Source organism: Salvia miltiorrhiza, unplaced genomic scaffold, assembly GCF_028751815.1.
Source record: "Salvia miltiorrhiza cultivar Shanhuang (shh) unplaced genomic scaffold, IMPLAD_Smil_shh fragScaff_scaffold_112_2, whole genome shotgun sequence".
Classification (NCBI taxonomy): Eukaryota; Viridiplantae; Streptophyta; class Magnoliopsida; order Lamiales; family Lamiaceae; genus Salvia; species Salvia miltiorrhiza.
This window is the reverse complement of record NW_026651402.1, coordinates 107,937-135,041: the sequence shown is the minus strand read 5'-3', so window position 1 is coordinate 135,041 and position 27,105 is coordinate 107,937. Positions and strand designations below refer to the sequence as shown.

The 27,105-nt window shown below is 36.2% G+C and overlaps 1 protein-coding gene and 1 long non-coding RNA gene across 3 annotated transcripts in view; both read right to left on the bottom strand.

Moving 5' to 3' along the window:
• Positions 1-1,000: 1,000 nt before the first annotated feature.
• LOC131002359 (uncharacterized) lies at positions 1,001-1,793 on the bottom strand. The gene is made up of 2 exons (XR_009094265.1): positions 1,521-1,793; positions 1,001-1,273 (listed from the first exon to the last, which is right to left on the bottom strand). It is a non-coding gene; the product is annotated as an uncharacterized LOC131002359 (long non-coding RNA).
• A 16,332-nt stretch (positions 1,794-18,125) lies between these two features.
• The window catches only part of LOC131002358 (F-box/kelch-repeat protein At3g23880-like), a 30,442-nt gene continuing 21,462 nt past the window's right edge, over positions 18,126-27,105 (bottom strand). The window contains exons 2-3 of one of the 2 annotated variants that reach the window (XR_009094264.1): positions 20,204-20,361; positions 18,126-18,769 (exon numbers count right to left, since the gene is read on the bottom strand). Coding sequence is in view for 1 of the 2 variants with exons in the window: in XM_057928854.1 (XP_057784837.1) it covers positions 20,346-20,361 (16 nt within the window). In the remaining variant the exon portion in view is untranslated. Of the gene's footprint in view, positions 18,770-19,784; positions 20,362-27,105 lie in introns of those variants that run through there. The other variant, XM_057928854.1, reaches the window with a different exon arrangement.

The window sequence follows — 27,105 nt, the reverse complement described above, 5'->3', positions numbered from 1 at the left end:
TAATATATAATGATTTATTATTATTTTCATTTATCTAGTTAAGCAAATAAATTTTATAGGAAATTTATTTTTTTCAGAATTCTAAAAAAAAGTTTGAGATACATATCAAATAGATCTTGATAAGGTGATGTAATTAATTAATATTATTTTTGTAGTATTTTAATATCTAATAAATTAATATTTAATTTTTAAATATATAGTATGATTTACAAAATTATCCTTAAAATTAAATATGTTTTGTGCCCAACACACTTTTTCTATTAGTATAGATAGATATAGATATATATAAGTAGCACTAGATAAACATAATATAGTACTGTATAATACCCTTTCGCCTTAAATTATGTATGTACTGGGAGATAAGGTTGGTTATTTTTGCAGAATCCCCTGTTTATTTTTGTGTTGCAGCTTACATTTTATGTTAGTGTAAGACTCTTGGAGTTAAATCAGTGCTATGTCTTATGCATATACTACATGAAGTCTAAGTTTAACATTGATAGAGGAGGCATGTGTAACACCCGGCATTTTTACTACAGCATATATATTATTAATATTACTTTAAAGAAGAAAGAGAAGTCTCAATTTTATGCAAAAAGCTCAATAAATATTATTTGGGCAAGTGATTATATAAATTTGTGAGTTAAGCCCAATACTTTATTATTTGGGCCACAGGTTATGTAGGTATATGGAAGAGGCCCAAGTATTTCATGATATTAAGGTCTGATGGGATTTTATGTAAAAAGTCCAACAATTAATAATAAATGGGCCATAATCGAATATTTCAAATTTGTCTATTGGGCCTTATTTCAATTTTACTTTCAGCCATTAAGAGCCCACAACTCTTATTTTCATTGCTATATCACATATTCTGGGAGCACGTACAGTTTACAGCCACAATTTATGTCCTTTTTATCAGCCACAAACTTAATCTTGCAGCTCAAGACTTCAGCCCTATTTAAACCACAGCTCATCTATCCATGATTATTCATTCTTCCCCTTCCAAAACAATCTGCTAAAACCGTAAACTCAGCATCACTGCAGAATCTCCATCGGTAATTTTCATAAACTTGTATAGTTTTATTTCATGTGCAAAAATCTCTGCTTTCTTTCAATTTACAGAAAACAACCAAGCTTTACACTAAAGTTACTACACCTATAGATGATATATCAATTTCTCAGTAAATCAGCAAAAGAGAATAAATTTACAGGACAAGAAAAAGGTAGAAACTTGAGGCGCAGTATCGGTAGACGAGCTTCCACGCCGGAGTAATTCCTGAAATAGGGAAATAGTTGGGATTAGTTAGTATTAAGTTTAAAATAGAACTGTAATAAAAGAGAGGAGGAGATAAAACACGGAAGTGATGGCAACAGCAGTAGCCGCGAACCACCGCGGCAGAGGCCCGACTGGAAGCGGCGACCGCCGGCGCTGCTGCGCAGCCGCGAACAAGAGAGGGCAGAGAAAGAGGGAGTTCGAGGGAGAGAGAGCAGAGACAGAAGTAGAGAGAGAGACAGGGACTTACCTGAAACAGAGGAGGCGGCGGTGTGACAGAGACGACGGCGGGGCTGTAGGCTTCGCCGGAGAGACGAATTCCAGAGGGGATGAAGAGAGGTAGAAACCCTAGGATTTTGATTTTATAATTTGGGGATTGAGACTTAGGGAAAAGAGAAATGGAAAGAAAGGAAATGGGGAAAGGAGAGGACCGGCCTCGCCGCGCCGGAGGCAGGGAGGACCGGCGACACTCGCCGGAAGAGAGACCTGTGCATGCAAAACTATAAAACTTCTCTATAATCATCATAACTCTTAAATATGGTAATCGAGAGAAGCTAGGTTGAGAAAGAACAACATGATAGAAAATGTAGAGAGAATTGATAATTTCTCTGATATATTTTTTAGATTACAATGCACCCTTTTATAGTGTAAGGGTGAATCAAATGTCAAACTACAATCTCTTAAAATCAAATACAATCTCTTAAAATCAAAAGCTAAAGATTTTATCGTTGAATTATTATTCATGATCTTTGAATAATAATCTTTGACTTATGCAAATGGTTATTTTCAACACTCCCCCTCAAGTTAAGTAATGGCATTTCCGATACTTAACTTGTCCAGAACTTCTCTGAAGACTTTTGTGTTTACAGCCTTAGTCAATATGTCAGCCAACTGTTCATCCGATCGTATGAAAGGAAGTTCAATGATCCCACTATCGAGCTTCTCTTTGATGAAATGCCGATCGATCTCCACGTGTTTGGTCCTGTCGTGTTGTACGGGATTTTCAGATATACTAATCGCAGCTTTATTGTCACAGAAGAGCCGACTTCCCCTTCTTGGAGGAAAGCCAATCTCTGTGAGCAATCTCCGAAGCCACAGGATTTCAGTTATCCCACTTTTTACTCCTCTGAATTCTGCCTCTGCACTTGATAGGGCCACTACTTTCTGTTTTTTGCTTCTCCATGTGACCAAATTTCCTCCAACGAAGGTAAAATATCCGGCGGTAGATTTCCTATCATTTGGGTTACTGGCCCAATCTGCGTCTGTAAACCCGTCAACTTCCAAATCTTCCTTTTTTTCAAGCAAAATCCCATAATCAGTGGTTCCTTTCAGATACCGGACAATTCTCAAAGCTGCCTCCATATGCTCCTTCTGGGGTTTGTGCATAAACTGACTTACTATTCCAACTGCATATGTGATGTCGGGCCGTGTATGGGAGAGATAGATGAGTTTCCCAACAAGGCGCTGGTATTTTCCTTGATCTGTTAAGTCAGCTCCCTCAACAATTGTTAATCCATGATTTATCACAATCGGTGTTTCTGCAGGTTTACACTCGAGTAGCCCAGTTTCTGCAAGTAAGTCAAGGACATACTTTCTTTGTCTCAGGAAGATTCCCTTTTTCGACCTTAAAATCTCAATTCCAAGGAAGTACTTCAGAGATCCAAGGTCTTTCATTTCAAATTCCAGGAACAAGTTTTTCTTCAGGTTTACTATCTCTTCAACATCGTCTCCTGTGATAATCATGTCATCAACATAAATGATTAAACATGTTACCTTTCCTTCTCTTCGTTTCACGAATAATGTATGATCAGAGTTACTCTGTTTATAGCCATTTTTTGCCATAGCTAAACAGAATCTCCCGAACCATACTCTGGGCGATTGCTTCAATCCATAGAGTGTCTTCTTTAGCCTGCACACTTGATCTGCATCGAACTCTTCGGAATAACCTGGGGGAACTTCCATATATATCTCTGCATTGTCATCCAATTCTCCATGTAGGAAGGCATTAGTTACATCCAACTGATGCAAAGGCCAATCCTTGCATGCTGCTACTGAGAGAAGTGTTCTTACTGTGTTCATCTTGGCCACTGGTGAGAATGTTTCTTCATAGTCTATCCCGTAGGTCTGAGTGTATCCTTTTGCAACCAACCTAGCTTTGTACCTCTCGATTGAACCATCTGCTCGCCTTTTGATTGAAAAAACCCATCTGCATCCCACTGGCCTCTTTCCTTCTGGCAGCACACATCTTTCCCATGTCTCATTCTTAATTAGTGCATCCATTTCCTTCTTCATGGCATCCCTCCAATGTTTATGTCTCCTTGCCTCTTCTACTGTCTGGGGTACATCCTCCTCTTCATAAAGAGCTGCTTCAAAGGCCCGTGCCATCTCTGTGAGTTGTCCTTGGGCAAGGTTGGCAATCGAGTACCTAGTCTTCCGTCCCTGCCAGTCTGGAGAGTATCGCTTTGGTGGTTTTCCCCTTGTACTTCGGGGAGGCAATGTGTACTGATCTGTGGCACCTGCTAACTCAGTACGTTCATCATCTTCATCCGTATCCCTTCCAGTTTCTGTGTCAGTGTCTTCATCCCTCTGTTCCTCAATGTTAGTATTAACTTGAGAACTATTGAGATTACTTACCCCAGGATTTGAAGATGGGGTTGATAGTGGGGTCGACTCGCTGGACATCTCGAACTGAACCTGTGTTGTAGATGTCTCGGCGGGTGTGCTAACCTTCTCTGTTGGACCAACGTCTGGCACAGAACCTGGCAATGACACTGAGCTAGTTTGAGACGGATGAGAAGGTAGGGAATGAAGGGTTGTTTGGACAGTGGATGGCGTATGGAGCCAACTTAGGGAGTCGACAATCTCCTTTTTCTCCCCCTGACTCCCATGTTGGTGGAAAAAATATTCTGTTTCAACGAAGTCACAGTTTAAGGTAGTGTATAGGTGATTAGCTACAGGATCATAACATCTATACCCCTTCTGATTTTTGCCATACCCCAGGAAAACACACTTAACAGCATTTGGTGAGAACTTTGTACGATTTTGTTTAGGGATATGAACATAAACGGTGCATCCAAAAATTCTGGGTTCCAGTGTGAGGGATGAGGGTATTTCAGAGTGAGCAGCTAGGAACTCAAGGGGTGGTTTAAAGTTTAGGATATGAGTTGGCAGTCGATTCAAGAGGTAAACAGAGGTAGCTACGGCTTCGGGCCAGTAAGATTTAGGGACTTGGGAGTCGATGATAAGGGCTCTAGTCATCTCTAAAATGATCCTATTTTTCCGTTCAGCTACCCAATTCTGTTCAGGTGTGTAAGGACATGTTGTTTGGTGGACAAGGCCTTTTTCAGTGAAGAAGTTTTGCATCTTGGAATTTACATACTCCCCCCCATTATCAGATCTAAGGATTTGAATATTTTTCTTGTATTGTGTTTGTACTAGATTATAGAAGTGGGTGAACTTTTCAAAAACTTCACTTTTGGATTTTAAGAAATATACCCACGTCATTCTAGAACAATCGTCAACAAATAGCAAAAAATATCTAAACCCATTATCACTAGTAACCGGAGCTGGACCCCAAACATCAGAGTGAAGTAAAGAGAAAACTGACTTCACACGAGTATTATTAAGTTTAAAAGAGTGACGATGGCTCTTAGCCAGAAAACATGTCTCACAGTTCAAAGGGTGTGAAGTAATAAGGTTTGGATAAATTAACCGTAAATATCCTATGGATGGATGTCCTAACCGCCTATGCCAAAGCCAAGTCTGTTCCTCTGCCAGTCCTTGAGTTAGCATCGCAGCACCCTGTTGAGCCATCCTATCCACATAGTAGAGTCCTCGATATTCAGTGCCACGCCCAACTATCTTCCCCGTCCTCGTATCCTGTAAAATGCAGAAGCCAGGCTGCATTAGTAAGTTACAGTGTAATTCTCTCATTACGTGGCTAACAGACACCAATTTGTGGGATAAAGACGGGATATATAAGCAGTTTGGAAGACATAATTCAGAGGATAATTTAATAGTTCCAGCTCCTTCTACATATGCTAAATTTCCACTAGCAGTTTTAACATATTTTTTCTGGGTAGGAAAAATTTCCATAAAATCCGAGGCATCAAAGGACATAGTATCTGTGGCTCCACAATCAAAAATCCAATGGTAGTCTTTATCTGGTGTTCCAGAATTAGAGGAAGATAATGCTAAGGCCTGAACAAAATAAGAGCTGTGAATGAGTGAGGGGTTTAAAAGGTATAACCCCTCATTACCTTCCCCTTCGTGAACCCTAGCCGCCAGGGCACCTCCTCTCTCCTCGTTAATGCGCGTCTGTGGCGGTGGTGGTCCGACGTTGCCTGCCGGAGTTCCGGCGTTGGCGGCTCGTGTATCACCGCCTGACCACGCCCCGCCAGTCGTTGCAGCAGACACGATTGACGTCGGTCTTGTGCCGCTGATCGCCACCGTCGCTTGTCCATTCGGACTCCACGGTTGATTCCGATTTTTGGACGCAGCTCTTGATTTCTTCATTTCGTCCCACCATTCGGGAAATCCGATGAGTAAGAAACATCCCTCCTTGGTATGTTTTTTACCTCCACAGTGTGTGCAAACGAGTTTGCTCTTGTCGATTTCCCCTTTCCTGTTGTTCCAGGTTTGATTTCCTTGCTGTGGTCGATTGGAGAGCGGTGGTGGTCGGCTGTGGTTGACCGCGGCGAGTCCGGACCCGATTCCTACGGTCGGCGATTCAGAGGATTTGAGGATATCCTCGTTTGTGGCCTGCCTTCGTACCAGTCCGTAGGCTCTTCGAACAGTTGGTAATGGATCCTTGTCCATAATCTCCCTCTTGATATTAGCATATTTGTCATCCAATGCACTTAGAAATTGATAGAGGCGATGGCGCTCCTCCCTCTTCTGATATCCCTCTATGTCTGTCGGACTCGGATCTCTGGTATCAATCGAGATCCATAAGTCCTGCATTTTGATCCACAACCCTTCTAGTGTCATAGATTCTTGTTTGATTGTCATGGCTTGTCGGTGCAGATCATAGATTTGGAATGGATCAGATCCACTTCCATAAGTGATCGCCAATCCTTCCCATAGATCAGAGGCGGTTGCGTACTGTGATACCTCATTCACAAGTCCGGTTTCGATATTGTTGATCACCCAATTGAAAACGCAGTTATCCCGTTGCTCCCATCTCGTGTAGCTGGGATCGTCAATTGCGGGTGGTTTTGAAACTCCATTAATGTGAGATGTCAAACCTTTTCCCGCAATTGCCCGTTTCATGAGGTTAACCCATAATGGGTAATTCTCCCCATTGAGTTTCGCCTTGATGGAAATCTCTCCAAAAGATTCAAGTTGGTCGTGGTTTGGTGGTTTATGGGCCGATGAATCTGGAATTCTGAGGCTTTGTTTGAGGAATTCTGCAAATTGTGCAGCAAATTCCATCGGGAAATTTGGTGGGGTGTGGCTAGTTTTTTCTGTGTCTGAAGTTTCTTGTTCTGACATGGTTTGGTTTGATGTTGAGCAAATTTGTAGGGGAGGAAAAAATATACAGTGATGAGCAGTAACTTGAACAGTAATTTGAACAGTAACTGCCACGTCACAGTAACTTGAACAGTAATTTGAATAGTAACTGCCACGTCACCTTGAACAGTACTGCCACGTCGCTTTGAACAGTACTGCCACGTCACCTCAAACAGTAACTGCCACGTCGCCTTGAACAGTAACTGCCACGTCACCTCGAACAGTAACTTTACTGTTCACCTTCTCTCCCAACACTTCACCTGCTCCTCTCTCTCTCTAGATTGCAGAATTTTTTTTTTTTTTTTTTTTGCGTTGGTTTGGTGTGTAGTAAATTTGTAGGGTTCTTTTGGTGGTTAACCTGCTCTGATACCATCTTAAATATGGTAATCGAGAGAAGCTAGGTTGAGAAAGAACAACATGATAGAAAATGTAGAGAGAATTGATAATTTCTCTGATATATTTTTTAGATTACAATGCACCCTTTTATAGTGTAAGGGTGAATCAAATGTCAAACTACAATCTCTTAAAATCAAATACAATCTCTTAAAATCAAAAGCTAAAGATTTTATCGTTGAATTATTATTCATGATCTTTGAATAATAATCTTTGACTTATGCAAATGGTTATTTTCAACAATAACATCATATACGTCTGCAGACAATAAACATGTATGTACCATATCTACGCATCATATAACTTTGAGTGTTGAGAAGTAGGTCTCCTTCTCAAACACAATGACAAGCTAACTCGAAGGTTAACTATCAACTTTGTGTACACAAATCCTGACTCGCTCAAGACCCGAATTCATTCTTCTATGTACTTTAGATGTTTAATTATGAACATACTCATTATATAGTCATCTTACGCGATTGGTCTCATGTTTGAGACGCCTTGCATATAAGTGTATTTTTACATTAATTTATGCTACGTTTCTACTTTAATTGGTCGGAAATGTGAACCTTATAATTGGAACTTCTCAATTCTAAGATTAAAAAACAAATCCTTATATATATGAAATTCCATCATATGTACCGGTAGTTTTTCATTAGGAATATATATATATATGGAACAAGTTATTTGTTGATACAATTTGTGAAATCGAGTTCAAGTATAAGTCCGCGAATCTAACATCAAGAACGAGCCGAAACTAAAATTGATGGAAGTGAAGTCGAGTAAATATACAACTTAAAATAATAAAATCAAGTGAAATTAAATCCATAGTTTCTTAATTTTTACACTTCCTAAATTTATAAGCCAACAATTTATCCATTAGATCATAAAGTCTTTATTATTATTATTATTATTATTATTATTATAATTTTTTTTATAAAGTGAAAAGATAAACTGTGAAAAAATATAAATAAAACACAGAAAAACACTAAATCAAGGGAGAAACTTTAATAAAATACATAAAATTTCTTTGAAAATACGCTGAAATAATGCACATTGTAGGATTCTTTAGAGTGATTCGTCATAATAGTCCATGTGGATACGATACTCTGCTTGCTGTTTTCGTGCTACAATTACACTGTTTAGTTGCAGTTTTGTCGCTAGTAAAAATAGTGATCAACTTTTTGGCGCTGTTGCCGGGCTTTAATATTTCTACAATTTATATTTGGTTCACTTTTGTAGACATAATAATTTAATTAATCGAGTGTGTCAACTAAATTAATCTGCAAATTATTTAAAGCTTTATTTTTCTGTGAAATGTATTAGTAATGTATTATTGGGGTGCTAGAAAATGGACCACCCTCCTGCCAACATGAATTCTATATATTTGCTAAAAAAAATTAAAATAAAAAAGTTACTGTGTTCCAACTTCCAATGATTTCTTGTTATGCATACTTAATGGGTCCAATTTGAATATATGCAGTTTTTGTGAATTTCCTAAATTTAGAAGCCTAGATTTGAATTGAAACATTTAACAGCTAACATACATAACACAGTATGGGAAAAGAAACTCTGCAAAAGCTAACATACGTAACATAGTATGGGCTGGAAGGCACAGAGGCAGTCACACAAATGTGAATTTGAGAGATTTTTGGCATTTGCGTGCGAATTTACTATATGAGTTAATTAAATGTGTTAATAGGGGAATCTACCCACTCTTATAATTTGTCTATGAAAAATACTCACCCCCTTGTAAAAGTACCGAAAAGCAAACTTGATGGTGATGGCTTGCTTGGTTTTTTGTGTAAAAGTTGATGATGATGGAAATTGTGTAAGATGAGTAGTTAAAATTGGTACAAAATGTGAGAAAGACACAATAAATGTCAACTCACGTCACTTTCCTGCATTATAAGATGAAATAGATTTGAAAATTTTGAAAAAACTAAGGGACGTTTGTGTGTTACAAACATTAATAAGAAGGCCAAAAAACTCACGATTATGTGTACAATTAAGCAAATTTTTTTTTTGAATCGAATGACCCACTTACCCGCCAAAAATTCGTAGCCGGCAGCAGTAGCCGCTCACTTTTGTGACCGGCGGCTACTGGTCGTCGGCTACTAATTTCTGGCGGCTACTTGGGTTATTCGCTCCTTAATTATTTATTTGTTCATAATTAACATGATTGTGAATTTTTATCCTTCGTGAATTTTTATTGCAACATATGTACCGTTATTTTTAGATTTATATTTAATTTTAAATTTACAGTACAAGAAGTACACATGGATGAGAAATATGAGAGATAGTGAATCTGCCAAAATTTGGATTTATAGTGGGGGTAATAACACTCACTTTATGCATGATTTGATTGCATATAAAATAATAGACTTGCACATAAAATAATAAGAAATTATAGATTAAAAATTTGGAAATTCATATATTCGGAAATGAAATACTCCTATAGCCAAAAAGTAAAGTAGCCGCCATAAAACTATTTTTCGGCATCAGTAGCCGCGTAAAAAAAAGAGGGCGGCTACTGGCTCCGTTGAACGCTTTACTGGCGGCTATTGGGTCTGTTAGGCAGAAAAAAAAAATTGTGTCAAAATATGTATAATGTTTTAATTTTTCGGCTTGTTATGAATGTTTCAATATAACACACGCATTCCTCTTTTGTATTTGTTGTTTTTTTTTGTTAATTTTTTAGTAAAAAATTAATGAACACTACACTTCACGTGAACTTGTACTAAGAAATCAAGTTTAGTCCTTATAAGGCTGCATTTGTGAATGAGCAAAACACAAATTGAAATACTCACCCTGAATTTCAGAAAAGAAATTTAAAAATATATACCCTAAAGATTTGAGTGGTTTTGTGCGAGAGCATGCAGTTTGTGTTGAATTTCAGCCTGAAAAGGTGATTCTCCTGTATTGTTTGTATAAATTATAGTTTGCATGTTTAATCGTATGTTGTTTTTAACGTTGACTATTGTTTTCGACAAAAAAAATCAATACAAACACACAAGACCTTACCTTGTCTTTGAAAATGACGTATATGCCTTCCCTCTCTCAATTGCCGTCTTTTCCTTCCACTTCACACGAAAAATGAAGTGCGACTGCTTCTTTGATGGATAGTGCGGCTGCTTATCTACCCCAACACCCTAATTTAACGTAAAATATAGTGTAAATGGGCCCTACCCAATTTATTTCTCTTATCAAATCTTCAATGTGGTCAAACAAATCCCACAAAAGCCGTGCCCGCTCAATTCCAATACCCGTGAGTTAATTTGCTGCAAAGCCTATAGATTCCCACCCTATAAAGCTTCCCCCTAGCCGATTGAATTGTCCAATCATAAAATGACTTAGACTTAGGTCTTCAAATTTGAAAAAAATACAACAACCATTAATATGAAGTCTAATAAATAAAATTTATGTATATTGTGATATAAAAACCAGTTATAAATGAAATGGTACTAAATACTGGCGGGTATGTATGTGGTAAGCTCTCTAATGTTTTATTGTTTCATAATATATGATTTTATATTTTTTTTATCCAACATTTTCTATTATTTTATGTGTTACGCTATATTAATTCATGTTAAATAAAATAAAATCAAAAATTTGAGACTTATTACTCCACTATAATCCAAATTTGTCAATCTCCTTCTCTATTATGTATTTCTACTTCATAAAATATATTTTAAAAAAAGAAATACAAAATGAAGATAAGTTTGTGTATAATAAAACAGTAATACGAGGGCTGAAAAATTCAAATTTAAGTATATTGTGAATCAAAAAAAAATTATGCACCTAATGGATAAAATACCCGCCAGTAAACCATAGCCGCTCCTAATAGTCGCCGGGATAAAACACCGGCGGCTATTGGGAGCGGCTATGGTTTACTGGCGGGTATTTTATCCATTAGGTTCAGAATTTTTTTTTTATTCCAAATATACTTAAATTACAATTTTTTACGTCCTCGTATTACTGTTTTATTATACACAAACTTATCTTCATTATTTTCAAACTTAGGGCATTTTAGGCTTATAAGGTCACGTGGCTTTACAATAATTGCACATTTATCAGATTTTGTGCATTTTTAACTACCTATCTTACACATTTTTTTACACAATTGTACTTGTGTAAGAAAAGTGTAAGAACTTTTACAAAAATTCATGCAAACCTATCAACATCACACCACTATTGTACGATACATCCCTTGAGTGGATATTTTTCATAGACATCTTATGAAAATGGGTACTTTAAATTCCACCCCTAATTAAATTTACATTTGGTTCACTTTTGTAGACATAATAATTTAATTAATCGAGTGTGTGAACTAAATTAATTTGCAAATTATTTAAAGCCTTATTTTGGTGTGAAATGTGTCTATAAATACCCAGCATTAATGCAATATGAGGATAGCAGATCAATTATGACGGTCATCAGGCACAGGGAATCTTCTTTAAGTCGGAGCTCCTATGTGGAGCAGGCAAAGGAGCTTTTGAACGAGCTCTGCAATCGAAGATGAAGAGCAAGAGCGAGAGAGCGCAGCCGCCGCACTTCGCCGTCGACCTCCTCGAGCTGCAGAGGATGAAGGCGAAGCTGCTCCAGATGCTACAAGAGGTATTGTTACATGAAAAAAATGATTGGACGGTGGACCAATGGCCTTTAAATCCGAACTAACTTTGTGATTCCTTCCATTAAATTTTAATTACAGGTCGATAGAAAGTACAAGCACTACTGCGATCAGATGCAGGCGGTGGCCGGGACAGACGCCGCGACCCGTTGCGCCAGCATGGGTGAGACGCCGAGGCTGAGGATTTTGGAAGGCAGCAGAGGGCGTTCCAGCAGATGGGGATGGTGGAGAATCATCCGTAAATTTCATCTCTCTCTCTCTCTCTCTCTTCATCATCTAACTGCATATTACTTTGATTCTTGTCTTTGTCATTCAGATTGTTAATGTTCCGTTACAGCTCACGTAGTTCGCTTCTTGTTTTCGTTTTGTGGGTATTTAGTTTCTTGGCATCGTTTGGTTTACTTTTTTTGTGGATTTTTCGTTTATAATTCTTAAAACTGATGTATATGTTATACATGAATATAGATGATTTTTTTACTAACGCGTGTAGAGAACCGAAGGAGAGGTTATGTGTGTTTGCTAGCTGCATTCTTGGTATGGGCGCCATTGGAAATACGACTTGTCATCTGTTATGAAAATATACAAATTTTCACAAAAGGAGGACCTGGTAACTTGCTTTTCCTTAGTGTGTGTATATATATATATAGTGGTAGGGTATAAGCTCCCCTATTAGTATCTACATTTTATCAGTTTTTTACAAATTTTTCTTACTAGATTATTATCTATATTAATTGAGATCCGTTTGTCAATACAGGAACTGAAAGGTAACATCGGTCCTTTCTTTTTGTCTGATGACGCATCAGCTCTTGAAGGTCTATTTCTTTGGCTGTACAGAGTGTGAGTAGCCCAACAACATAAATCTTTTAATTTTTTATCGACAACAAATAAAGCTTGTGCTTCTTGGAGAATATGGAGGTTTACAGTGATGATACTAATCAATTCTCTCTATGGCTTTTTAGTATTATGAGCTCATAATTCTCTGGCTAGTAATTCTGATTGCTATCCTGACTATTTATGTCTGCAGCTCAACTGATTCCTTACATTCCGATGAATGTATTATAAATCCAAGGAAAGGACGAAGATGGAGAAAGAGGTTCAGAAAGCCAAGCAGGATATATGTGAGACTTGTACTTTGATTGAGGTCTTAGCACCTAATGTTGAGGTCGTCTAGAATGCTAAATTGGTTATTGCGTATCCAGACTTTGTTGAGTGTAGCTTTTTTGCTTATGTATTGAGACTTCTATTTTGTTGAATTTTCACCATTTACACTTTTATTTGCTATTAATTATATGATTGTTATTTTAAAAGTTATATTTACTACAACCAAAAATAATAATAATTATTAGAAAAAATCATACTTATGATTAGAAAAAATCATGCACAAAAACTCATGTGAACTCTACACAAATCCTGAGCTCATGATAGGCCTGGATCCTATTTGATCAGGATCCGTATCCATTCGATTCAAGATATATATAAAAAAAACACTCATCATTACAAAAAAACAGCTGAATTGCGACAGAATTAACGACGGAATCAAGTTGCGTCATAAAATTACAACGGATTAACGACAGGCCAACGATGGCTTACATTTTCGATAATTAACGACGGAATGTCCATCATAAGTATTTCACTACAAGCAAATGCGGCTCTAACGACCGAAATTTCGGTCGTTAAAACCCAAAAATCGGTCGTTAATATTATTAACGACCGATTTAACGACCGTTTTTTTCGGTCGTTGTTTGCATCGTCGCCCGAGTTTTAACGACCGTTTTTTCGGTCGTTAAATTTAACGACCGATTTTTTATTTTTAACGACCGAAATTTCGGTCGTTAAAAAGAGAAAAAAATAAATAATATAAATAAAAAAAATTATTTTTTTTTTATTTTTTTTAATTAACGACCGAAATTTTATTTTTAACGACCGAAAATTCGGTCGTTAAAAATAAATAAAAAAAATATTTTTTTTTTCGAAAAATATATATATATATATATTTTTTTTAATCTCTTTGTATCCCACAAGTATTTTTAGTGTATTTCTAATGTATTTTGACCTTAATTGCATACCATTTGACGAACTTCCCAGTAGGTCACCCATTTAGTGTATTTCTAATGTATTTTGACCTTAATTGCATACCATTTGACGAACTTCCCAGTAGGTCACCCATCTTACTTGTGCTCTAAGTCAAGCACGCTTAATCTTGGAGTTCCTTTCGAGTAGTCACCAGTACAGAACACTCGTATTATTGATATATATAGTACCTATTAATTCATTTAAACTCTAATTCAATATAAAATATCATTAATCATTCATAACCTTATAATATGTCGAGATAATATAAAATATCATTAAACATTTACGATAAATATACGATCGAATTAAAAATAATAAAAAATTAATATTATCGTAATTAAATAAAGAAAAGAAAATATGAGTATGAAAAATAATAATCGTATACAACAATAATTCAGAAAATCTAATAAGTCTAATAATTTATTATAATAAATCTAATAATTTATTATTATTTGAAAATAATAATTAAATAATTAAATAATAAAAATAAAAATAATTTGAAAATAATAAAAAAATAATTAAATATTTATATATAATCGAAAAATAATTAAATAGAAAATTAATAAAAAATAATTAAATTTGTAAAATAATTAAAAATCATATTAAATAGAAAATTAATAAAAAATAAATAAATAGAAATAGAAAAATAAAAATAAAATAATAATCGAAAAATAATAATTAAATAATTAATTATTTCTATAGAAAATAATAATTAAATAATAATCGAAAAATAATAATTAAATAATTAAAAATAATCTCTATAATTTGAAAATAATAATTAAATAGAAAATTAATAAAAAATAATTAAATATTTATATATAATCGAAAAATAAAAATTAATAAAAATATAAATGAACTTTAAAAATTTTTAAAATTTGAAAAATAATATTAACGACCGATTATTCGGTCGTTAATAAATAAAATAAATAAATAAATAAATTAAAATAAATAAAAAATAAATAAATAATAAAAAATAAATAAAAATAATTTTAACGACCGAGAAATTCGGTCTTTAAAAAAAATAATTAAAAAAAATATTTTTTTTTATTTTAAAAATATTTAAAAAATAAAAAAATTAAAAAAATTAAAAAATAATATTAACGACCGAATAATTCGGTCGTTAAAAAATTATTTTTTTTAGAAAAATATTTTTTAATAAAAAAAAATAAAAAAAAATATATTAACGACCGAATTTTCGGTCGTTAAAATTAGAAAAATAATTAAAATAAAAAAAAAATAATTTTTACGACCGAAAATTCGGTCGTTAAGAAAAATTAAATATTAAAATATTAAAATAATAATTAACGACCGAATTTTCGGTCGTTAAAAAATAAAAAAAATAAAAAAATAAAATCGGTCGTTAAACGGTTGTAAATCGGTCGTTAAGGCCGCAAAATTAACGACCGAAAATTTCGGTCGTTAATTTCGGTCGTTAAAGGCGCAGTTTCTTGTAGTGTTTGCTACGGAATTATTCCGTAGTTAAAATTAAGAAATATATAATTATAAAATAATTTAAATTTAACGACGGAATTATTCCGTAGTTAAAATAAAAAAAATATATGATTTAAATAATTAAATATTAATGACGGAATAATTTCGTAGTTAAAAATAAAAAATATATATTATTTAAATAATTAAAATTCAGCGACGAAATTATTCTGTAGCTAAAATTATTAATTATTTAAATAATTTAAATTTAACTACGGAATTATTCTGTCGTTAAATTTCATATTACTATAAGAAAAAAAAAAAGAAATGGTGGCTTAAAAAGACGCAGAGTGAGAGAACGCAGAGAGAGGGAGAACGTGTGTGAGGAGAGAGAGAAAAGAGAGAAATCTGATTGCTTGTTTTAAGAAAGAAGAGTTGTAGTTTAGTTTTAATTTACTAATTCTTGGATAATTACTTGGGCCATTTAATCTTTGTGGGCTTAATTTAAATAAAATTGTTGTTGGACTTTGATCATAAATTAGATTATGGATTTAATTATTAGTTTGGGTCCTTAATTCATTTAATTGAGATGAGTTTATTTTAATTTAAGCCTATAAATATGTATAAAGGATTATTAGCTATTTGCTAATAATTGGCTTGATTTATTAAATGGCCTAGACATGTAGAATTATTTTAATTAGTGTGAGCAGAGTTATGATTAACGCCAGAGTTATAATTATCGTAGTTTAAGTTGTGATTTAGATAATATGTTAGTATGCTTTTAATAAGTTAAGTTCAGAAAAGTAGATTACTGAGATTAGAGGAAGCAACCCTAAAGTCAAAGTTTTAAGAGATATAAGTTTCAACTAGGAATTCTTTTCTATTTATTTCTTGTCTATCTATCCAATCTTACCTTGGAAACCTCATTATAATGAAGGTTCGAGTGGCTTTATAAAGTGAACAAGCACGGACTTTTACTTCATTAAGCTGTAATAGATCTAGCTGGATTTATGTTAGTTAGCTATGGATCCGTAAGGAATATGAATAAAGGTGTAAACTTGATGAAGAAAAAGAAGGATAGATACGAGAATTAGAGAAGAGATCGGAGAGGGAGGCAGAGGGAGGAGAGAACTAGATACTTCATTTCTTAGGTTTTCTTTACATTGCATGGCCACCATTTATAAAGCAATGGTCCCAACCGTACGAAATAACAAACTAACACTTTTCAAGCTAAATAAAAGCACTAAGGGAAATAAAGGAATATTAAAACAGCAAGGATAAAACGCTATTAAGCAAACATAAGTGGAGTCAAATATTCTCTTGGAAACCCATCAGCCACGTGTTGCCTCTCTCTCTTCATTTGAATCATCCCCTTTAGTGGAGTCAACTACCTCCACTTCATCAACTTGACTTCCTTTCTTCCCCAGAGCAGCTGGAACTCTGCCACCGACGAACATTATTTCCTCTGGTCCATTCTCTCTTAACAACTCTTCATCTTTTCCATGCACCATCTCCTTTCCTCCATTCGTGTTCATGACATAAGCGTATCAGGTGGGCTTTCTAAACTCAAAATGTGAAGTACACACTATTTAATTATGTTATTATATGAATGATGTTATATTAAAGTTATTGACTTGCCAGAATTATTTTATGAACTTGTATGTTACCATCTACGAGAGATAGACGATATCAGCCCTATGCTGAAGCGAGATGTCAGTAAGGGTTTGATATCGGCCCTATGCTGAAGCGAGATGTCAGTAAGGGTTTGTGCACATAGTTGTGACCGTGAGTCATCGAGCGGGTTGGCTGGTCACTGTGATCGGGAGCCTTCGGGCCGATCACTGTGTTTGAGAAGGAGGCCTACTTCTCAACACAAGGTTACATGATGCGTAGTTATGGTACATACATGTTAGTTGTCTGCAGACGTATATGATGTTATGATGATATATATATATATATATATATATATATATATAAGTTTTACAGTTTTGGCGTGCACAGGTTATTCAAATAAAACTCCTGTGTGATGCTTGAGATGGCAAGTTCAATATATATAGCTCTAAGAGCAAGCTTTAAAGTTATTTCGGCATGACCATTGAGTGCTTTTCGGTACTCAGCCCTGCATATGTTTCTAAATATGCAGGTTAAGCTGTGATGCAGATGGAAGCGAGCATAGCAAAGTCTTGATGATTATGTGTTAAATTAGGCTCAGGATTTCATGTCCTCATACATGTAATCCACTTGAGTTATTTCCGCTGCAACACTTAATGTACTTTATTTTATTAATGTGTTGTATAGATTTTAAACCAATAGCTTCGAGAATTATGTCACTTAGACAACTTGTCGTTGTGTTATTGTAAGTTGTCTACTCGTGAGTTTTAAAAGTGATTGTTTATGATTACCAAACATTTTGGTAAATTATTGTTTAAGCAGGTTAGTGATTTTTACTGAGATCTATTTTCTTTTTCAGTTTCTTACTTTGTTTTCAGTCACACTTTTTCCCGGCTTAACTATTCACTAGCTTAGGTCGGGCTGTGACAGCATGAAAGAGAGTGATATAGAGGAGGTGCTGCACAAGCTCAACACTTTGAAACAAGTTATTGAAATACATGTTTGGTGTTGAAGCCTAAACCTGGTACAAGTCAAATATATGGCTTCTGAAATGTTAATCACCTTAATGATACGATTATATCAATGGTGGAGCTTTTCGAGCAAGCTCAAACTCCAGAAATTAAGAGAAGTGAGAGATTTGATAAAAATCAACCAAAAATATTCATTTCCTGGTTAGCAAACTTAGAGATTACATATTTATTTGTGATAATAAAAACCTAATGGGCTAATCGACTGGACCATAATTGGGCCAATCTAGAGATTGGGCTGAGCGTATCATTCCCACCTTCTTCAAAAACCACCTTGTCTTCAAGGTGGAGACTCAAAACCTCTTTATAGACCCTTGCAAGTGCATAGAATTTAGGAATACTTCTTCTTCGAGCCACGTCAGCAATCATACAACCAAAGATATGTGTGTTCATCTTGTAGGAAGAATCATTCCATAAACCCTTTTGACATATTATCCCCGCTTCATGTTTCCCACATAGGTGAAAGAATTGCACATATTCACACACACCGGTAGACTCATTAACATGACAAACCAATCCTTGACAAACCAATCCCTTAATTTCATTACCCTTATGAGAGTGCATTGGCTTAACTTTCTGGTGCACTTCACTTATTTCAGGCGCATGTGTAGCTTCTTGAATCTCTAAGCTTGCTTCACATGTTTCAGCCGCATCCTTAGCATCTTCATTCTCTAAACAGAGTGGTTGTTCAGTTGCCTTGACGAAGCTCGTTGTTTCACTTGCTTCTTTAGTTTCTTGTACGATTATCTCATTAACTTCTTGCTCTTGAAGTTGGCTCTTGTACGATATGAGTGAAGATGCAATAATATAATTATTGCATTTACTAGGCTTAAATCAATAATAAAAAGGGCGGGTTATTACAAGAGGTCTTGGGTTCAATCCTATCTGTGTGCAGTTAATTTTTTCATCTTTGTGTGTGTAGTGGTCCAGTCTACGTGTGATTATTCTCAAAAAAATTAAAACTAAATATGTAGGACATGGGAACACTTTATACCAAAACAAATGTTAGACAATGATCGTTTCAAATTTAACGATATAAAAATTCAAAATCAGCATAGAAATATACATATAGATATGAATATTGAAAGTTATAATTGAATATAGATATATGAATAGTTTTCTTTTTATTTTATTGAATCTACATATACAAAAACATCGCTTATTGAAGTAGATTATAATTTTCTTATGTTGTATTATTATGTTTTTTCACATTAATTTTGTTTCTCATACATGGTAGGCATTAGAGGTTTTAGATTTTTCTTAATATATGTATAATTTATGTCGTAAATTTAAAATTAATATGTTTGCAAGTTCACAATATTAGTAAACTTATAAATTGTCCACTAAGATTAAAACTTTAAAAAATGACCACACTTACCATTTTCCCCTTTAAACATCACCCCTTTAAAAATTTCACAACCAGAATTTTTTAGTTATATATGAATTCACAACCAGTCAAATTCACAAACAGAATTTTTTGCTTCGAATTCACAACCATAATTTAATTTACAACCAGAATTTAATTTGGCTGTGAATTCAAGTAGTTGTGAATTTGAGTTTTTAAAGTTTAAATTCACAACTAAAACTAGAATTTATTTTGGTTGTGAATTCGAAATTTAGTTATGAATTCATAAATCTTGTTGTGAATTCAAAAATATTAAGTTATGAATTCATAGATGTGATCGTGAATTCAAGAACATTAAGCTGTGAATTCATAGATTTGGTTGTGATTTCAAGAATATTAAGTTGTGAATTCATAACTTAGGTATATAAATAGTGCCAAAAAAAGCATAGGTATCCCTCAAACTATACAAGCAGGAGCAGCATCATCGCCACTAAGAAATGTACCAAAATGAACCATAATATATATAAATAGTTTCCTTGATCTAAATGATATGCTTCATCACTAATTCAATCTTCAAACATACATTTAGTTGATGTTAGTTTAGACTAAAGAGATGGTAGCATTATGAAAATGCAAACAATCAGAATGAGATTACATTCTCCACACCTAAAGCTAAAGTTTTGAGTGAAACAAGGGCGGGAGTGAAATGTGCACACTCGACACAGTCAGAGGCCTTCCCTGCGCCAAACAAATCAATCCTTTGCATAGTTTTATTCTTGTTAGAGTAGTAGAAAAGGCGCCCGGAAAAGTATACAGTATACAAAAAACAACAAGTCCCCATTCAAATGTTTTAGATTGTGATTCATTTTACCTATTGCCAGAACTCGAATATTAACATGTGAAGGTTTTTGAATCACCTGAATGAGAGCAAACAGCATAAGCACAAGAACGGCACCAAATAGGAAAGGTCCAAGGAAATTGAAATCATGACCTCTCTTTGCAGCCCAGAATATGTATAAAGTGAGGCTCACTACCACCGCAACAGTTAAGATGACAGATTCAAGAATCACTTTCCCTGCAGACAAAGACAGCACCATACACTTGAGCAGCCTAGACTTATGAACTCATGCCAGAATAATGCTCAAGCTGTTCTCAAATTTCAAGTATGTGAAAAAAGTCTCCAATTAGGCCTCTTAGATCTTTTATGATGTTATGTAGCCTGCATATGCTGGAAATTGAAGCTTAGCATGGATCTTTTCAACATTATGGCAGAGAGATTAGTATGATCATAATATATATCCATCTTCTTTGACATAATGAAAATGAAAACTTCTCCAATCCTACAACCAACTGAGATAGCTCCACTCAGGCCAACAAACCATTAAAGCTTATCAGAAGGTAAACATATTGGACTCTGCACATTATCTTTAGGCTGCTTCATCACACATACCACAATGCATCACTATTCACTTGAAAATGATTCTAAATCTATGTCTATATGAGATATGATCATCTTATTTTTGAGGTATAAACGATGACAAGCAAAACAACTGCAGAAAGGGGGATAACGCAAAATGAGCTTCACAAGGCAACATCATTTGTGGAAGAAATGAGCCAAAAGGGATTACTACCTAACCTTATGAAGAAGCCTGCAGTTTATGCTAGAAACTAATCTAGGAAAGAGACACTTCAGCTAGAAGGCTGTCAGTGTCTGCTTCTTGCTCAAAGGAGATTTGCCATTGTCCCGTTTAGACTACGTAGAGGAGATCTGCCCGGAAAGAAGACATGAGAAAGGACCGCCCTTTCCGAGCCAGACAGTATCTTCTTTCCTTGGCTTGAAGGTCAGAAAAAGGTCGAGAATTACAAGTTTTTGTGATAAATAAATACTTTCAACTATTCTTGATCGGTACAAGCATCCGGTAGAGTTAGAGAGGAAAACCTATCCGATAAAGTAAACTGCAGTCCCCTAGATAACACAAATTAGTTGTTTGGTAGTTGTGCTTAAACTTCAGATTAATGTGAGATTTTCCAATTATAACCTTCTAATTATTTTGAAGACAAACATAACCCTTATTTCTAATTCATCTTTATCAGCTGAACTTTCAGAAATTCCAAACTCATCTCCAAATGAATTGTCATTATTTCCAATCATAGTGGCCTTCTACCCAATTCAGACAACATAATTCTTTACAAACTCAATAGCCACATATAACAACTGTTCATTCGGTCATTCCACAGACAAATAAAAACTCAAATTAACACAAGCAACATATAGAAATTTCATATTGAAAGATATCACTACATAAATAACAAACAATAGTCTCATCATCACATTATTCATCAAAAGAAAAAGACACAGGTAATAATCCCTCAAACTATACAAGCAGGAGCAGCATCATTGTCACTAAGAAATGTACCAAAAGGAACCATAATATATATAGATAATTTTCTTGATCTAAATGATATGCTTCATTACTAATTCAATCTTGAAACATACATTTAGTTGATGGTAGCATTATGAAAATGCAAACAATCAGAATGAGATTACATTCTCCACACCTAAACCTAAAGTTTTGAGTGAAACAAGGGTGGGAGTGAAAAGCCCACACTTGACACGGTCAGAACCAAACAAATCAATCATTTGTATAGTTTTAGTCTTGTTAGAGTAGTAGAAAAGGCGCTCAGAAAAGTTAGCTAGGTGCTTGGAAAAGTATACCGTCCCTAACATCAATAGGTCGCCATTTTCGCAAACTTCGATGTTATCAACAATGTCCATGCCATCATCAAGGGGGATCACATATTCCTTGCTCCACGATTCGTCCACTCCATATTCCTTCATAATCCATATGGTAAGCTCACATCGTCCAATATCAAATTCAAATTCGGATTCTAACTTGCAAAACCCTAGGCAACCGCTCAAAGTAGACACGGATGTTCCTCTTATGAAGGGAAATCCTTGAGCACGATGAGGAGGAGCTTTAAAGAAGCTAAAACATTCTGTTTCAACATCAAAGCAAGAAATCCATGACGCTTCTCCTCCAATGGTTGCTGTCCAATGGAGTTTTCCATTAACAAATGCACCTTCACCATACTGGGACACATACGGAATACCTTCAAGGCGTCGCCAAGATCCGGTTCCAAGAGTATATACATGACAGTTCAATTTATCATCATAGGGCCTACGTTTAATACAGACCACCTTGTATTGGCCAGTGATTTTGCTTGTCCCAAATCCAAAACCAGATACGTCTGAAGAAGAATTTTGTGGATCTGAGGGCAGATCTAGCTTAATAACTTCACGAGTGATCGGATTACATACACAAAGCATATCAAAACCCACCCTTATAACAAGAAAACCATTAAAACAATTCCTTATTGTTCCAATGAAGCGGTAAGGGAAATCACACTGGGTGAGTGGATCGAGATGGAGATTGAGCTCCTTCCAATTCAAAAACTTTCAACCGACCTGAATCCTCCACAAGGACTAGGGCGGGGGCGGATCTGGCAAAATGAGACTTGACAAATGCATCAGACTCCAGCAGATGGAGCCATCGCTTGCAAACACATTTGCTTATTGGAATGCTTACAACAGGTAGTCTAAAGAAGATCTCGGTGATGATTTCTGATGGTAGATTTTTGAAGAAATCCGGCTTCATTTTGGGGATGGATTGAGAGGGTTCTCTACAAATTGATGGAGCAGATAATTGCACAACTAATTTTTGAAGAAATCCAGCTTCATTTTATCTACAAATTCATGGAGCAGATAATTGTCAACTAATTGGGTCAGGGTTTAGAAAGAGAAGAGGGAGAAGAGGAGAGAAGAAAGATAGGAGGCGCATTTAGGGGTTTAGAAAGATAGAAGAAATATATATATATAGGGGTTATTGCCCCTAAATACATAAACTATGACCAAATTCTAGTTTATAACACCATCTTTAGATTTTGCCCCATAATACATAAACTTTCAATTTTTTCTAGAATTTCCCATGACCAAAATTTGGAATATTTAAAAATGACCCCATTATAAAATTCTTTGTACTTTGACCCCTAAAACTTTTGGTTCTTGACTAAAAGACAATTTATACCTAAAACATTTATAAGATTGGGCTTAAATGGTATATAGGCTGGAAACTTTCCTCGTGCCTGATAGATTACTTTGTAATCTGGGTCTGGACTGTGAGACAATGCCACGTACTATTAAGCAAAAAACAGTTTAAAAGATCCTTGTAGAAAATGGTATCAGAGCGGGTTTTTATAGAGGAATTATATAATTTTTAGTTTATTTTATTATTAACCCATGTGGGAGGAGACTCCATTAAAAGTTTATGGATCTGGACGAGTGTCCGAGATGTGTACACTACAGGAACTCTCTCCAGAATTTGGAGATAGAAACCAGTCGCCTACTAGGCAATCTCAGATGGAACAATCGAGTCCTCGTTACCAACTTAAGACGAGGAGGAGATATCGAGTTTATTCGCGAGGTTATCGCGAGTATCCAATTTTATCATGAGAATCTCATGAGAATGGCCGCAGCCATGACGGCGATAAAGCGGAACAGAGACGAGGCCCATCAATCCCACGATTGATGGAACCAAAAGACAAGGCGGGAGTAGCTTTTCCAAGCTACCAAAAGATCGAGCCAAGCTCTTCCGACAACGTCAACTTGCGGGAGATCCAGAAGACGGTGGAATATTATGGCGTCAAGCTATACGATCTACCAATGGAGCTAAGCAGAATATCACTCAAACAAGAGGAAATATTAACCCTCTTGCGTGATATCCAGAAAAGAATAGAGGAGATCGAAAGGCGAAAACCATGTTCCGGAAAAATTCGGAATCAATGGTCCAAAGACCCAACGAATCTATCTCTATTTGATGCGACACCGAAGGAGTTGCAGCCGGCGGACATAATCCGAATCATGAAAGGCAAATATCATGAATAGCCTTGACAGAATCGGATTAGAAGATCTACAGGAGTTAGCAGAATCTTTTGCTAACCTCAATATGGTGGATCTAAAGATGAACCAGGGAGATGAGGTTCCCAAAACCGAGCCTCAAGAAGGAGAACCGTCAAAGAAGGGATCAGCTCAAGACGATGCGAGCCAGTTCCAACGAACCAGACGACGGAGGCCTCAGATGCAGGAAACTCCTGTAGGAAAGGTCACACTGGAACCAGTCCATCCATATGGATTGATTCTCAACCTCGACGAAGCCAGTTTCAAAGAATGGGAGGGTCTCATCGACGAATGGGCTTCATCATTAAAGGTCGTAATTGCCACAATTGATTACGACAAAAAGGAATTTGCCAGAGTCTTCGAAGCTAGCTTGGCAGGCATGGCAAAACAATACTGGGACAAAATTGAGGTTCCAGCCAGGGAAGAAATGTTTAGTAGCCCCTCAATGTATGATATCATTAAGGAAACTACTAGACAGATAAAAATCCATTTCTTGGGAATGGGTTTTTTCGAAGGATCCGCGGAAGAGAAGCGCAAGAAATATCAACAAGCACTTTATAATTTGAGAATGATGGTGCTAGAGCCAAAAGCTCTTGATGAATTTCTGCGCCTGTACACCCTATATGTCCATATGGGGGAGGTTGATGATCAGAAAGCTATGGATCTCTTTTTCCCAAAGTTTCCGAGTCCATGGAGGGAGATGCTCATCAACGAGTATGTATCACCAGGAGGATATCCACTTGATAGTGCTTCAAGGAGGATGTCTTATGTCCACAAGAAGCTGTCCGAATGGTGCCAGAAGGCAGCAGACCAGAGGAATCTCAAGAGATTGGGGAGACTCAACAAGAAATCCCCATTGATGTGCGACAACATTGATCTTCCAACAGAGATTGGTGCTGAGTTGCTGTATCAAAGGAGAAGCAGAAAGAAACATAGGTATCAACCCTATGAAAGAAAGTCCAGAAGAAGTTCTTGGAAGCCAAGAACAATGTGGACTAGACAGAAGGCACGCTCCTACAAATCGGGCCAACGGAGCGGACCATCAAGAAACCGATTCTCAAATCAAAAGAGAATCCCGGCGAGGAAAACTTTCAGGCGTACTCAGGCCAAAGCAAATGAAAGTTTCAAGGATTGCAACTGCTGGACCTGCGGTGCAAAGGGGCATATTTCAACCAATTGCCCAGACAACGAGAAAAGAGGGATAAAGAAATTCGAATCCACACAGGATATCGAAGATGCTCTCTATTACCAGAAATTGATACCCGTATATCAATTTGAAGATATATCCTCTGACGAGAGTATATATGAACAAGAAGAGGTCTTTAGTTCTGAAGATTCGGAGATGTCCAATGGATCAACCGGAGACGAGTCAGACTAAAGAGGAACACGAGGTCCACCACACCCAGAAGGAGGATCAGAATGGATTTTCCAGTCATTTTCTGATTCCACAAGAAGAGGTGGTGAACAAACTCGTGAAGAAACTCAACAGGGAAACCGGAGAGGTACAAACCTACCAAGGGTTTTCCAATGGAAGATTGAATCGAGTCTTAAATAGCTTGATTCCATCTAAAAGGAAGCATCATGTCTATTTTGGAGTTACAAACCAAGAAACGGCGCTTCCGATCGAAATTACGAGTAATCAGGTGGAGATCCAACTGGTTCCGGCCGAGGATATTATCCAGGACCTGAAGAAAATGAAGCCAGAAGTCGCAAGTACGATGAAATGGATTCATATTGGAGCAATTCAGTTGGTAATCAAATCATCCCTCTCTCCAGGGACAGACCAACCAATTGATGTCGCACTTTGCGATAAGAGGATTAGAGATGCTAAAGAATCAGTTCTTGGAGCTTTTTCAGGCAATCTCTATGCCAAGAGGATTATAACCGAGTTCTACCCACAAATCGCTTATAATCTGCAGGATACATCCTTCAGCCGAGCCCTGACACTCTATCAGGACTACAAGAAGAAGGAGCTTATGACGGGGGGAAATAGGCCATACTCACTGACTTATCAAGTCTCGTATGCCTTGTCAAATTCCCATCCTACGGAATTATTTCTGGGAAAGAAATTTATCGAAATTCCAAAAATATTCAAGGAAGTGGCCAAAGCGGTCAATCCAAGTCGAGTGGAGACTCCTCAGATCGGAGAAATCGATATCGACGTTGGAGACAAACCGGTGCTGAGCCATACCCAGAGTCTCAGACCAGGAGCACCAAGGCTATCATTCCAAGGAAATAGGCTAACTTCAGGGCCTATAACAAGAAGTTTCTCTCATTCGTATGAGAGAAAAGCAATCCAGGAAACACCAGCTCCAGACATGAGGGTTAAACTCAAATGTCCCGAAGGATGGAGAAATGTTTCAACCAGATTTGATACAACAAACAAGGAGAATAAGTTTCCTTGTAGCTCGTTGTATTATTTGGCAAATCTAGGAGGCAACCGATACATTGGAATTCTGGAGGTTGGAGGCTTTGAAATCCAAGTCGAAGGCCAAGCTGGACCGGAAGCGGATATCCTAATCCTAGGACAAGATTTCCTTGACAAATATACACCATGGTCATGGAAATCAAGAGGAATGGAGATCACAATCGGACGCCAAAGATTGATGATCCAATGACAAGTCCATTCTCTATATACATCTCTGTTGGGATGTTATACGAGAAATTCAAAGCAGAATATTTTGCTGCTTATGTGGATTCAGGAGCAGGAATCTGTACAACAAAAAGAGGAGTTTTTCCAGCAGACATGGAAGAAGATCTACCTCGAATTGCAGGAAGAGATTTCTCCAAAAAGATTTTACTTCTATCAAAAGGAGTAAAACAAACGGAAATATTGATCGGCGGAGCAGGACAGACACCTTGGTA